The sequence below is a fragment of the Hakea prostrata genome, chromosome 3 (assembly GCF_041222555.1).
Source record: "Hakea prostrata isolate BN-2017 chromosome 3, UWA_Hpros_2, whole genome shotgun sequence".
Taxonomy (NCBI): Eukaryota; Viridiplantae; Streptophyta; class Magnoliopsida; order Proteales; family Proteaceae; genus Hakea; species Hakea prostrata.
In genome coordinates, this window is record NC_142602.1 from 43,721,771 (window position 1) to 43,737,767 (window position 15,997).

At 37.6% G+C, this 15,997-nt stretch overlaps 1 protein-coding gene across 7 annotated transcripts in view; it reads right to left on the minus strand.

Moving 5' to 3' along the window:
* Positions 1–15,997, minus strand: part of LOC149022325 (Tetratricopeptide repeat (TPR)-like superfamily protein) — a 74,644-nt gene that overhangs the window by 32,641 nt on the left and 26,006 nt on the right. For all 7 annotated transcript variants that reach the window (XM_089150446.1, XM_089150447.1, XM_089150448.1 and 4 more), the window contains 4 exons: positions 9,273–9,380; positions 8,923–9,036; positions 4,113–4,208; positions 3,803–3,901 (listed from right to left, as the gene is read on the minus strand). In XM_089150446.1, the coding sequence (XP_089006572.1) occupies positions 3,803–3,901; positions 4,113–4,208; positions 8,923–9,036; positions 9,273–9,380 (417 nt within the window). The remainder of the gene's footprint in view (positions 1–3,802; positions 3,902–4,112; positions 4,209–8,922; positions 9,037–9,272; positions 9,381–15,997) is intronic.

Here is a 15,997-nt window from a genome sequence, read left to right on the forward strand (position 1 = left end):
TGAAGATAGAGTAGGGGGAGGGAAGATGATCCTAAAGTGGGATGGGGTTGGAATGAGGGGTTTGTAAAGTATGATGGAAAACTAAGATTAGGGTTTCTAGGGTTTTAAGAGAAAAGGGAAATTAGGATTTACTAGGGTTAGCGAAAGGAGGAAGGGCTAAGATGCGGATCAAAGGTAGGGAAAGGGTACCTAAGTGGGTAGGTATTGAGTCAAAGGTCTGGGAGATCTAGGGGTTTAAGGTTGGGAAAATCTGGTTTTAAGAAATCTGGAAATTTAATAGCTGACACAAGGAGAGAGGAAGAAGAAATAGAAGAGAGATGGGCAGGCGAATGGAAGGGAATGGAGAGAATGGGGTAGGGAGGTGAGGGAGGGGTTGCCGCAGGGGATAGAAGGGTGAGAGAGATGAAGTGCGATGATGATGGGGCTTGAATTGCAGAACTTCGGGTTAGGGGATTGTGGATAGGGGCTGAGATGGAAGAAGGAGATGGTAGGGGCTGGAGGTGGGGCTTGGTTGTATTTGAAGATGAAATGGAGCTTTAGCTTTAACACTTCAGAAGTCTGCAGAAATTTCAATCTCACAGCAGCCACAAGTCCTCCCTTCCAGGGAAAATACACGACTCCTCAGCTGCGCCTTCAAATCTCAATTTTTATTATTCAACCAATTTGTCTTTTACAAGCTACAGAGGCTTTATCTATAGCCTTCATGTATGAACTCACACTAGGACTCAACCTTGGAAGGTGGACCACTCTACCATACCTTAAACTAGAATGATTCATGTCATACTACTATACAAAAGTACAAACTTAGTTTAGTTATGGTATACTCTTTCACCAGACCTAAATACCCCTACTCAAAAGGTACACCCTCTACATTATACTCCTCAACGTTACATCTTTCCATTAGACCAAAATAACAAGCACACCCCTATGTAGTGCTCGTCTAAAACTAGATCCTTCCTTTAAAAATAAAAAAAAATCAACGAAAGGGACAAACAAAACACCAAAAAGGGAGACAGTGTGGAAATTAAGTGCTTGTTTATTGACTGGGTTTGGCAGTGTGGAAACTTGAAAGTGTTGACATTATGCATCATCTCTTCTTCTCCATCTTTGTTTCTTTGCCTCCTTCTGAACATGGAGATGGCCGCAGCCTCTAAGGATGATGAATTTGTAGCACTTCCTGACCAGCGGCTTGATAAGCAAAATCAGACTACAAGGCACATCAATGATATTTCTTTTTTCTAAAATTGCCTAAAAGGTGCGAAGCTTTGTGCCATACATTAGCATCTCGATGACAAAAAGAAATGCAGGAGTCTCCACGGATTGAAGAAAACCTTCTAATCCTCCAGCAATTTATGCTTTTATGTGTTGCTTGGCTTGTTCCATGCATTTATATGATGATGGGTTTCCGTTTGAGTTGTCTTTATTATAAAATCCCAATTAAACAATCCTCCAACTTGATTCTGTTGCTTGACCACCACAGAAAAGTCGATCACCCTTCCCCCTCTGGAAAAATAAAATAGAAAAAAAACGTGTTTTAATTTCAGAATGCATGATGACTGAATGTCGATCTCTTGACTGCAAATGTTTGTTACTTGCTGTGGGTGCATCAAGGAGTAATGACTGTCAGGGTGTAATTTTTCAATTCATATTTGTTTGAAGCACTGGAGACTAGGTATGCACAAGCAATTAAGAACATTAAATGTTGTTTACATGCTACCTATATTCACATTCTATGTTTGCTCTATATTTTATCACAGAAGTTAGCAATCTGGGCTCAGTATTTTTTTGAAGTGATTCATTAGATGTAGCCAAATTCATCATCATTTTTTATTGTCAATTTAAATATTTACTTTTGATTCATTACCTTATCTACAAAAGAAATCCAAAATGGCTGCTTTTTTAATTTTCAGCTACCCTTTTCGTTGTATCATCTTCTACATGAGAAAGTCACTCTTTTTACAGGTTCTTAGGACATTTTTCTGACTAGAGCAATTTCTTGCAAATATGATTTGACTTGGGTTGGGAATCCTTAGTAGATGAGGATCCCAACACTAGATTACCACCCCAAAAAGGAATCAAATTACTATAAGACCACAACCCTTAGATTGGAATCTTGTTAGGACACTGAACAACTTCAAAATGAAAACAAACTCCAAAAGATAAGATCCTCTCTAGATAAGGAAACTTATCCACAACTAAGTCACTCAACACAACTTTAAAAGGACTATAACTATAAAACTACTGACTCAAACAGAAAACTAGAAGTAGATCCCTGATCCTTGGATTGAGGGGATTCTATCAAGATCCATATTTGGTCCCAAAGGGGGGGCTTGGAAAAATGACCAAAATACCCCTGGGATATTTGGCCAGCTTTGAGTGCCTTGTTGGATCTAGGTTTTGGGCCCAATTTTTGGGGCCCAACCCTGGCTACATCAAAGCTGCTACCAATCAAGCCATTATTGACAACCATCCTAGTACACCTCCACAACTAAATCACTCAACACAACTTTAAACGAACTATAACTATAAAACTACTGACTCAAACAGAAAACTAGAAGTAGATTGCTGATCCTTGGATCAAGGGGAATTCTATCAAAATCCATATTTGGTCCCAAGGGGGGGCTTGGAAAAATGACCAAAATACCCCTGGAGTATTTGGCCAGCTTTGAGTGCCTTGTTGGAGCTAGTTTTTGGGCCCAATTTTTGGGGCCCAACTCTGGCTACATCAAAGCTGCTACCAATCAAGCCATTATTGACAACCCTCCTAATACACCTCCACAACTAAGTCACTCGACACAACTTTAAACGGACTATAACTATAAAACTACTGACTCAAACAGAAAACTAGAAGTAGATCATTGATCCTTGGATCAAGGGGATTCTATCAAAATCCATATTTGGTCCCAAAGGGGGGGCTTGGAAAAATGACCAAAATACCCCTGGGGTATTTGGCCAGCTTTGAGTGCCTTGTTGGATCTAGTTTTTGGGCCCAATTTTTGGGGCCCAACTCTGGCTACATCAAAGCTGCTACCAATCAAGCCATTATTGACAACCATCCTAGTACACCTCTCTCCTCAAATGAGCTCTAGCACCAATGTCAGTTCATAGCTAGGCTTGAGTTATCTTCATCTGTACCAACTTTTAGTGCTAGTGTTGCTTCTACATGGATACTATTAATAATTCCTCAACCACATTCATTTTTTTTTTGGGTTGTCATAATGCATCAATAATTTAGAGAAATGGCTCATGGTATATGCGATTTACTATAATTGAAGGGGTTGCTTCAGTATTCCGTAGATGCAAAGGTACCCACGCAGCTATATTAAGATAGTAAGTTAGCAATCAGCACTGCTCACAATCCAATTTATCATGAAAGAACCAAGCAAGTCGAGATTGACCAACACTTCTTCAATGAAAAGATTCAATGTGGTTTTATTAGCATATATCTTGTGTTTCTTCAAGGAGTCAGCGGACTGATTTATTTACTAACTAAAGTTGTTTGTCCCACTGTTAGCAAGTTGGGCATGATCAATATCTATGCACCAACTTCAGGGGGAGTGTTGTAATTTTGGGTATATCTGTAAAACTGTCCCTAGGACACTATTTTGTAATAAAGGATGACTCTATCTCTTTAACAAAAGTTAGGCTCTCAGAATATTCATTAGGATTGCTAATTTAAGTGCACCAAAAAACAATACCAATAATGCTACTATTAATATGTTAGAAATCAGAGCTAAAGAATTTAACAATGATAATATTAAAATGGCACCAGCATCTGAAGAAAGTGAAGGCAATTACAAACCTCTCTAAAGTATCCTGCCATTATCGAGTTGTACATATGTGATGTATGCTCCAATTTTAAACCTTCTAAATCTGCTAGCATCTTATATGCACCTTGAAACTGCCACAGGGAAAGAAGAAAAAAAAGATGCATTAACTGCTCCACCATTTGTTCTTGACAAATAGGTTAGCAGTAAATGTGTAAAAGAAATGCGTCGTACTACACTTTTAAAATGCATTATTTGTAAAATAAAAACACTACCAAACAAATACAAGGAACTTTACTATTTATGACAACTAAAAATTTTCAGAAAATTAAGAAAGAAACTTACATCTTTCATTTTTGCACACAGATTTATCATCATCCTAAAGGTCTCGGTATTTGGATTCAAGTTGTGGTCACGTATCATTGAATAGATAGAATGTACCTTCAAATATATAATGGCAGGAGTACAATCAGGACAGTATTTCCACATTCAAAGACGTATTTCACTAACAATGAATAACGGAGCAGATTGGAGAAATGACAATTGGCGTGCACAATAGGGATCCATCAAGCACATTACACAATAGACATTAGCTTTTGAGTTAGTTTTCCTTGACAAAAGAAGAAGACAGCAAATTGAAATGATTGTAAAATTCCTGAAAGATACGAAAAGGGTTAAAAGAAAAATCAAGCCAATGCTAAACAGCTTCATCTTCATCTTTACAAAAGAAAAAAAGGCAGAAAATAATTGTGACAAGTTCTTAAAGAAATCATTCTGTACATAATTATTCATTAGCAAAAATTGAGAAATATAGCATGTCATAAATATTCAAGGTACTTCTTCATGCCTAAATTTCACTAGAGTAGATACTATACGTGATAAGCTAATAATATTATACATTTAGTACATTTATTTGTTTAGTTCAATTCTATATTTATGATTAACTGTGATTACATCATGCGAATTATGTTTTTTTCTAATATTTGCAGTCTGCAGGATTTTGTGCATAATTAAGGGCCTTAGGACTGATTGATGCAATCTAGATGCCAGATTAACCATGGAATTGACTCACATGAGATGAAGGTGATGTAATCAAGGTTCGTGGCCAGTCTCCAGGATCCTCTGTTAAATAGAACCAGCTAATAAATGGGCTATCAAAAGGTCAGGGTTTTATTTATGGGTTGGTTTTGGGTAAAGAAAGGGAAAATTTTGGGTTATGGGATGATTGGAAAAAAAAAATCTTATGGGATAGTTTTAGAGAGAAATTTCGGCTAAGTTTCGATTAACAAAACCTAGGAAGGGCTGGAGAATTTGGTACCCTGGTTATGGGAGGTTAGGGGAGGTTCAGGGTTTTAACAAACTTAAGATGGGCTAGTGAATTTAGGTAAATTCCGGTTTTAGGTGAACCCAAATGGGGGAAAACTTTGGAGGGAAGACAATTCAACTTATCGGATGGGATGGGAAAAGGGTTTAACAGTTACGGAAAAGAGGATAGGGAAGCTTGCAGTTAGGGAAAAGGTTATTGCAAATTCCTTCAAGAATCTTGATCGTGCCTCCTCTTTCTTCCTCCTTTCTTTTCCTCTTTTCTTTCAGCTGCCGCAAGATCAAGGGGAAAAAGAGAAGGTGGAGGGAGGGGAGGGTAGCCGCAAGATTTGGGAAGGATGGGATGTATGGCAATGGAGGGGAGGGGTGGGGGAGACTTTCATTAAAGGACTAAAGGCAAAGAACAATTTCAAATCAAACTAGAAGATGACCTAAATCGGCCAAGGGGATTGATGCAAGAAAGGAAGAGAAAAAAATAAAAAAACAGCAACAGAAATTAAAATAAAACAAAAACAATAAAAATAAAGAAAAAAAAAAAAAAAAACCTAAATCTAAACCACCAGTTTCCCTTTCCTAATCCCTCCTTCATTTTCTCTCTTCCCACCTCACTCAAATATCACACATTGTTTCTGTTATTATTCATTGTTTTCATTTCTTTCATTTTTCTTTTTTTTATCACACAGAGTCCCTCATTTCTTTTATTTTTATTGAACCTAGAGGAGGGGGGGTGTTCAATAGGTTGAACTACTGGAGAATGCCTTATAATAAATAATTAATATAACACAAGACGAGGCACCCAAGAATTTTATAGCGGTTTGACTCAACTGATTCTATTGTCCATTCCTCTCTAACCTTATAGAGATTCCACTAGTGAGTCCCTTTCTGTACGGTAGCTGGGGACACAAGAACGTTTACAACAATCTTGAACTAGGCAAGAGTACCTTTACAAAAATCTTGATCTCAGAGAATAGTGTCAAATCTAATCAAGACAAAAGTATTGTTGGATAGTCTGAGAATTCCTGACTTGTGTCAGAGAGACATGGTCAATCTTTTATTCAGAATTACAAGTATCCTTGTACCTCTACCTTTGGTACAAATTTCAATTACAAAAAGTATCCACATGCAGTATTTCTCTTTCCCTCTTGCTTATATTTTTTTTTTTTTTTTTGGATTCATGTCTGGCTTATATTTGTTTCTCCTTAGATTTCTATTTTCTATGTTGTGTTGCATGCCATTCAGCCCCCCCCCCCCCCCCTAAAAAAAAAAAACAAAAAATGTCCATGTAAAAGAAAAACCTATGGGCAACAACATTCCTCAACAGTAAATCAAACCCAAACAGCCCATGGAAGAGCTGCTGCCCTTGTCCTCAACTAGTTGGGAAAGAGTATTGAAGAGAGCAAGGCTGAAATGGTGGAAGAGAAAGAGGTAATAATTGTAACCACAACAATGCCCTGTCCTACAGCTGGAAGAGATTATTTAAGAGGTCAAAGAAAAGGTGATCAAAGCAACCAAGGCTGAAGACAGTATTGTGGAGACTTTGCAAAGACACACCAAAAGTAGTAACACCAGCTGGAGATATGATTGAAGAACACGCTGTCGACATGGCTGCTGATTTTGAATATGAACAGGCAGAGTTTGTCTCCCTCCACATACTTCGGTTCATTCATCTTACATGTGCAATGTAAGCTATTCAACCCACAAGACATTTTAGAATAATTTTCCACATCACGTATAGACCTAAAACATTATTTCATGCACTAATTTGTGCCTTATTCATGACCTCAACCAAAGTTCATGGTGGAATCTTATTCCCAAGAATCATCATTCAGCCATATTATTGTCATAAAATTCCAACTGTCTGGTTAGATATCAATTTAAGTTTCATTGCAATTCTGGGTTTTATTCTCATTCCTATTCAATTGATTAGTTATTTGATTTCCCATTTATATTTGGATTATTTTACTGTTTCGTGATTATGGCCATGACAAGGATTAGGGTTGCATGTTTTACCTATCCCAACCTGACCTACTGCTACCCTACAAACCAATAAGCCAATCTACCGATATAAATGTAAATCCAGAACTGAGATATGGCCGAAATCTCGGCAAGATGGGTCAAAACCAATGAATTTTCCATGGAAAATTTGGTCCCTGGTTTGGGCGCTACTTTTGACTGTTTTCTGACCTGGGTTTTTGCATACTCCTTATTTAAGCCTGATAAGCACAATGAGTGAACCATTTGGCATAAAAAATCAATGAGAAGTAGCAATTTCTTAGGTTCGTACTTATTATTAGTTGGTTCAGACTAATATTCCATAGAACTCTCCTCCCTGAGATCAACCTGTAGGCTGTAGCCAGCGACACTGTGTGCTTTCAGTACTTGATGAACAATATGACACTGACTTAAACTGTTGCAGCTTATATGCAGCCATTAATGTGATTTCTTATTTACCCAGGGCAAGAATTGGCTTGATCTCTTACTGGCCTTTACAATAACAGATACAGATTGATATAAGGAATTTTTGACCCAAGACTGCAAACCACGGATAAGCCCAGAGAGCCCCAGCCAACCCCTACATGGCCTCTATGTTGGCAAGGTTCACTCACCGCCCATTGCATTGTTGACTGAAACAGGACTCACAAGGCCCCTAAAATTCTCTAGAATAATAAATGGAAAGAATCTAGATTTTTTTCCTTCTTTTGTCATTTTGTATTAATGTAATCTTTTTTCAGTGTTGTACCTTTATATGGTTCAAGAGCTAGGCCTTGACATTTAAGTTTAAAGGGAGCTGGTTTCTAGGTAAACAATTACTTTAGAATAGTGATTTACTCTTTCTCTTTCTTTTTTTTCCTTTTCCTCTTCGTTTTTCATTTTCACCCTTAAAGATGGGTTGGGACAGAAAGAGTAGGCAACAGCAAGGAGGAACAAACTTGAGATCTCCTAGGGAGAATGGGCTTTATGAACAGCACAGCTCACCAACTGCACTCGCAGATTTTTTTTTTTTTTTTTTTTTGGGGGGGGGGGGGTGAATACAGTAGGCAGTTGTTGAATAGTGTTCTAATCATTAGTGTTGCCTAAGTCCAGGGGTCACTCTTCTCCAGTTCCATGTATCCAACCTGCTGTAACATGTTGAACTGAATTATTGAATGAAACAATTGTTGGAGCTGCAGTGGCCAGACCTGCGTTGAAGCAGTCCCTTTCTCCTCTCCTCAACATCTTACTTTGTTCTCTCCCTGTCCCAATCTCATCTATTTCTCCTCTCTCATGATACTCCTGCTCATTTCCCCATCTCTTTTCTATCTTCATTCTTAACACTACAAGCTACTCATTCTTCATATATTCTTCAAAATCCAATCCATCTCTATTGAACCTGCAACTGAAACTTAACCTTTCGTCTTCCATTCCTTTAAACAGCCTTAACAGCCCTTAAACCCAGCCCCTTTTATTCATCATCTCTTCCACAATACATCAGCACCCTAACTTTTTATAAACTAGATCCGATTCACTATTACAGATCTGAAACTTCTATCTGCACTACAGATTCAGATTATAATACTTAAGGATCCACACAAAACCACGAACAGGACGTATCTGCTGATGTGAATTGCATGTTGATACTTTGAGTTCATCTTTTTAGAGTTTTTGGCATTGGCATAAAGCAAAATTTAACACTCCAAGATCCTGCTCATTAAGAATAGAAATATAGTTAATGAATGGTATTTTATCAATAGCAGATACGGTTAAAGGCATAAATCCCCATGATGGTTGATAAGAAGCCAGAGTCAGTCATGTACGAGAAAATAAATGAATAGATGTAAAACAAATTGAATACCAGTTCAAGCTCACAGCTCTCCCCACTTGCATGTAAGATGCAATTAAAAATTTCAATAGATAGAGTCAAACCCAATTTAAGCATTTGATCCACTAATTCAAGGGCTGCATGCACCTGCAACAGAAAAACATGTCTACAATCACCCACCACCAGGAAAAAAAGAAAAAAAGGGGAAAACCTAATCTTCCAGCAACTAAATCATGTGGATGAAGGAGAAAGAGAGATTGTTCTACATGATATCATCGTTACAGCTAATGGATTTTACACTTCCACTAAATGAGGGAGAGGGAGTGGAAAAAGTTTCACTAACATTAGTTTAGTGAACCCTGATATACTCAGCTCAACCATACCTTGAGTGAATCGCAGCAGTACACAATAAGCATTTCATATGATTTGGATGAAGGGGCCACTTCAAACTTCTCATGCAAGACTTTGAATTTTAAAATGACATCCTCAACCTTCACTAGCAAAAATCATCAATAAGTTCAAAAGGATGCAGCACGTAATCGATGTCATAAATATATCTCCAATAGTGAAAGTTTTTGCATTAGGAGAGAAGAAACAAAACCTATTTGCATTTGTGGCTTGAAATACATAATATTTTACAAAACACATCAAACAAGCAGACAAATGCAGATAGTAGCTCATGGTACTTTCTTCAGATTAAACTCAAAAGTCAAAACCTACAAACCAAGTTAACTGAATACTTCAACATGCATAAATTTTTATTAATTGTAAAAGGCTCACTCCCAGGAAATGTCAATACCAGTCGTTGCTGCATCTTGGCCAAATATCAACTAATGGGGAGGCATGTAGCAGATAACTCTATTTTATGGGTCAACTAATGATTTGCCTACTCGTAACTTCTCATAATCAAACAGATATAGAGAAAACCTCATTTATTGATCCTGTGTTGTGCACATCGTGGAACTCTGCTAGCATTTTCCACCATTCCCCAGCCAAGGTAAAGAATGAGGGTTGATGCATCAGGCCAATAGCTGACACCGGAAAACTCGAACCAAACCCATGTGACATGGATTCCAGAACTTATACTAGCAACATTATATAGGGTACACCCCTCCAAGTACACTACACTATGACCCGGGTGTAATAAAAATGAGCAAGAGTTATCATGTGCCCCCTTGAAACTGATGTGGCCACTTGGCAAGTAGGCGATGGTTCACACAGTGGATGAATCCAAGTAAAGAAGCAAGTCTAAATGTGTTAAGATTAGATTAGCATGTTGTAACATTAGATCATTAAAGAATAAAGTCTAAAATTGATAAATGTTATAAGGGGTAGAAGGATTAACATAGCATGTCTTCAAGACACTAGATGGAACAAGTTAAGACAACTGTAAACTTTGGTATACGAAGGTATACAAAAGCCAAAAGTAATAGTAGTAGAAAAGGCATAGTACTGGATAAAGATCTACAAAATCATGTTGTAGACGTATATGGAGATATGATTATATCCATTAAGCTTGCATTGGATACATTGTCAATATAATTAGCACCTAAGCATAAGGGTGTCAATTCGGTAAAGTACCAATAATTTGGTATGGTATGGTACCGAATTCAAAAATGGACACCAAAACCGTACCATACATAATTTATATGGTATACGGTATGAAAATGGTATTTTAAACACGGTACGGTCCGATTTTGGTATAAAATCGGTACGAAAAAAAGGGCATGGTATGGTATAATTTCGGTATGAAAAAGCCCATTCTTCTAATCTCTAATTTGTAATGTTGCCACAAGAAGCTAAAGTATTGACTAGAGCATATTAACATTGTTGAAGTTTGAGTTGTTACTGTTCACGTGAACAGTAATGTGAACAATATTATGCCATTATTCCTTGTTTCCTTTTTAGATATGCTAATCTTATGTAGGAATCTTGGTACACAAGTTTTGGTAGTTTCTAGAAAGCATAATTTCTATTTTCTATTAGTTACTAATTGTAGAACTTTCCTTTTTCAATACTTTTTAATTTAAACAGATTTTACGAGTTAGTTTTACGAATTAGAAGGGCGGGCCTGGCGCAATGGTGGAGTCTCTCCATTGTGCCCTGGAGGTCGCGGGTTTGAATCAGCCTCTCTGCAAGCCAGGGGTAAAGGCTGCCTAGAAAGTCCCTTCCCCAGACCCCACAGTGTGGGAGCTTCGGCACTGGGTACGCCCTTTTTTTAAATTGTACTTTTTATTTCCTTTTCTAGAGGGCAAGATGGCTTGCTTCTCAAGTTGTAATCTAGACTATTGATATCTATAAATAAGAGGCTGCGATTCTTGGAGTAAAAAGCTAGAATCACAGACTTACGTGATTCCTATCAATTTTTCTTCTCTTCTTCTTTTTCCTTCTTCTCAGTTCTTCTTGTTATTGCATTGTTTTGATTGATTAAAGGTTATTTTCTAACATGGCATAAGAGCAAATTTAATCAGCCTAGGGATTGTTTTCTCTCTCTTGGCTGGCCAGTTTTTTTTTTTTTTTTTTCCCCTTCTTTTTTCCTTTTTCTTATCTAGGGCAGCCCCAACCTTCGTTGTAGTAATTGTGAATGACTGTCCTTCTTCTTTGACTTTTGAAGCACCAAGTATCTATGTATTAATACTACAAAAGGCCCAGGCTTTCTAGAGATATATCTACCTATTTGATTCAACTGAGGCTGTTACTACCCTGCTTTTTGTGCAAATCTGAAGTTCGATCTGCACTATACTGATGTCATGGGATTCATCTTGATTCTTGCAAAGATATGCCCATAATTTGGATTGCAAGACCTAAGTATTGTCTTCCATTGTTTGTGCTATAAGTATTACTGCAAGTCGTATACTAGTACCCCTGTTTCATTGAATTTTTCTGTTCCAAAAAATTCTGCTGCTACTGTCTTGCTTTACTACTACTTCCGTTGTTTATTTCAGAATCAATTTTATCCTTCTCTTTATCTAATACTTCTACAAAGACCTAGAGGACTACTTTTCCTTCATATCGAGATCTATTAGAGTTTCAAATCTAGCGGAAGTTTTCTGCTATGGTCCAAGGTACAGCGCAAGATGTCTATTTTCTCTTGAAGATCAGACTACACTGGCGAGGACCTCTGGGATGATTTTTTATTAACTATGAATTTAATCCAATTTTCACTTACAGTGGCTTTTTTTTTTTTTCGGTAAACATATCGGATATTATCTGCTGCTGCAACAACTGTTATTGCACTTCTTCTGAGGTATTTTCAGTCTTGTTGGTTTGATTCTACTCAATTTCTAAGTATTATCGTCAATGCCACTGCTGAATATTATGGTGGATTGCTACAGCGACTACTGCAATTCTGAGATTCCAAGCTGGTTCAATAATTTTCTCCTGATCTAATTTGCTCCTACCCTATTTGAGGGTTAATGGTGGTCTAGAATTTTTTTTCCCCTGGTGACCAAGACTTTGTCCTGTGAGACGATTTACTGCTACTTGATCAGCTTTATTGGTGAATAATACACTGCTCTGTGGCTACCACTTTTCCTTCTTGGGTTTCTTTTGTGCTCTTACTTTAAGATGCTTGTAACTGGTCATCATTAATTGTCCACGTGTAATGCTACACGTGAGGGGGAGAATGGTAACTTATCCTATATCTACTCAAGATGTGCTGATGGAAATTATTTGTAAAGATCTTTGTCCTCAACTTATGGCATTCTACAACAATATCCTTACCTACCTTTACCTATATTGTCATTTGCCTAACTACTTGGTCCGTAGTAACCCCTACTACCTACTTGGTCTGTAGTAACCCATATTACCTTACTTACTTGGTCCATAGTAACCTATACTATCTTTTACCTACCTACTTGGTCCACAGTAATCAATATTGCCTTTTACCTACCCATACTTTACCTACTACTTGCCTTCTTACGAAGCATTTATATGAACATTGGAATTGCAATTTTAAAGATTTAGTGTGGATATTTCTCCCTACTACCAGCATTATGTGGATATTAGCTTTTACCAACCCATACTTTACCTACTACTTGCCTTCTTGTGAAGCATTTACATGAACTTTGGAGTGCAATTTTGAAGATTCAGTGTGGATATTTCTCCCTACTACCGGCATTATGTGGATAGTGTCTTTGATCCTATTATACTTGTGGACTTTGTTCATCTTCAACATTGTTGATTGTTCTTATTATTGGATGGTTTTTTCGACATGAAGAATTAAAGTTTTTTTTAAGTTGGTGTTGATTATCTCCTGGGTGCAATTTTTTCAGTGTTTATCAACGTCTGCTATTGCTACACAATTCAAGATTGGTGCTACCTTTCAAGTTTATTCTTATTGTGCAAGCTAAAGTTTTCCTTATGTATACTCCAGCTTGAGGGGGAGTGTTAAAGTTTGAGCTGTTACTGTACACATGAACAGTAATATGAACAATGTTATGCCATTATTCCTTGTTTCCGTTTTAGATATGCTACTCTTTCTAATGTAGGAATCTTGCTACACAAGTTTTGGTAGTTTCAAGAAAGCATAATTTCTATTTTCTATTAGTTACTAATTTTAGAACTTTCCTTTTTCAATACTTTCTATTTTGGAAAGATTTTAGGAGTCAGATTTTACTAGAAAATTATGTCCATAAGTTGTACTTTTTATTTCCTTTTTTAGAGGGCAAGCTGGCTTGCTTCTCAAGTTATAATCTAAACTATTGATATCTATAAATAAGAGACTGCGATTCTAGGAATAAAAAGCTAGAATCGTAGACTTATGTGACTATCAATTCTTCTTCTTTCTTCTTCTCTTCTCTTCTTCTTTTTTTTTTTCTTCTTCTTGTTATCTTCTTGTTATTGCGTTGTTTTGATTGATTAAAGTTTATTTTCTAACAAACATTATTATTTTTCATCGTCTAATAAAAAAAATCTGCAGTCAACCCAATGAATACGATCCCAAATGCTACTGAGTTATAAGTATAACGCTCTCCACAAGCGGTTTCTAAGCAATTTGACTTAATGCTTCTTTTATTGAACACTAGAATACTTGAGCATACAACGGATCCCCATTCCTGTGACACTCAAAGATTGGAAGTTACGTTCGATATCAAAATTGAAGTAGTTGGCAGTGATTGCATTTCTCCCCAAGAATTTTGTTACTTTGATTAGGTTTTCTAGTGGCAAGAATAGATGCTTATATAATTAAAAAACGAACTAACCCCCAATACAGTACGGTTTTCGGTATTCAGTATATGGTAAATTGGTATGGTATTCAGTACATACCGATGGTATAGTATCTAAAACCAATACCATACCGTATTGAACTTCAAAATTTGGTTTTGGTACATACTGTACCAAATTTTAAAATAGTGCAGTACGGTACGGTACGCTTTAAACGATTTCGGTACACAACTAACACCCTTACCCATGCACCACTAGTGGGATTGGATGGAAGCAGAAGTTACAATTTTGGGAACAAATGGATGGATTAGTCCAAGGTCTTAGTCAAGGGGAAAAGATATTTATTGGATATAATCTAAATGGACATGTTGGAAGAGATTGTAGGGGATATGAAGATGTACATGGACGACATGGTTGCATTAGATGAACACTTAGGGGATCTCAGTTAATGTGATGGTTGATGATTTATCGACTAAAACCATTTACTTTGAAAAGAGACGAGCATTTTTTTTTAACCTGCCAAAAGTGGGTAACTTGAATCTAGAATTAAGTCTATGCTGGCATCTATCCCATCTGCTGTTGAAGGTTCTATCTAATGAAAACCCATTCCCAGAATACCCCCTTCCCTCTTGGGGTGCCTACCTCACACGTTTCCGTTCTTATATTAGAAAATAAAGGTACATGAAATCATTTACAAGTAAAGTGCTCATACAAGAAAACTCGAATTTTGAAGGAGACACTAATACGATGTTGAATAAGTATTAAGTAGGTTGCTAAAGCTGTCATAGGAGAATAGAAGAGCCATTCCTCTAAGGTGACTTTATGATGTAAACCCAGTTTTAGGGTTAGGGTTTTTGAGAATTTTAAATCAAACTAAGGGCTGTGCAGAATCTTCCAGCAAAAGAACCATTATTCTAGAATGCGTAGGTTGGGTTCAAGCACTTAGAACCTTGCTTGTAATGCTGAATTCAGATCTGAACTTTAACAAGAAGGGCTAGAAAACCAGGGTTATGGGATTTTGGCTAGATGGGGGAGTTGGCTGTTATTGCTGTGATGTGATTTCAGACTTAGTTCTAATGGTTTTAATGTGTGTGGGTGAGGGTTTATATTGACCTAGGGTTTAGGTCTAGAGGTTGAAGATGAATTGCAGAAAATTTTGATGAAGAAGATGAAGTGCAGAATCTTAAAAGTGTTCCATTTTAGGGTTTTAAGTGGAAGTAAGGGTGGGGTGAGGGACAATGATGCAACCCAATTGGAAGGAAAAGGGAGGTAAGGGGGAAGGGGAATATAGACTCAACAGGGGAGGCCTGCAGCTTCTGCCACAGGGAAGAGGCAGCAAAAGAGGAGGGTGGGCAAATGTGTTGGGGAAGAAAGGGGAGGTGTTGCAGGATAGGGACAGGGGAGGGCAGGGCAGGAGGTGTCGTGGGGTTTGGGATGAATGCTACCAGGTCACGGCAGGAGGGAGGAGGGAAAAGAGGGCAGCACACAGAAGCAGGGAGGGCCTGGAGAAGAAGAGCAGGGGTGGGGGATCCTTGAGTGGGTAGGGAAGAGAGAGGGAAGGGGGTTGGGGTGTTTACTTACTTGGTGGAGGCTGCTGTGATGATTAATGGCTGCTGGAATTTTAGAATAGTTGCTAATTGTTGATGAAGAATGCTTCAAAATCCGTTGTGGCCATCCCAAAGAGAACCACAACAAAGTTTAATGGGCACATGCTGAAATCATCATCATCGTCAAGCCTTGGCCCAGCTAAATGGGGTCGGCTACATGGATTATAGCCTTCCAATCAGCACTATTTGAAGCCATGCTATTAACAAGGCCTAAGCTATGCATATCCTTTCTCACCACTTCTTTTAAGTTTATGTTAGGTCTGCCCCTAGCTCTAATAATTCCTAATGGACACATGCTGAAATAAAACATTAAATTAACTTAAACTCTAATAAGA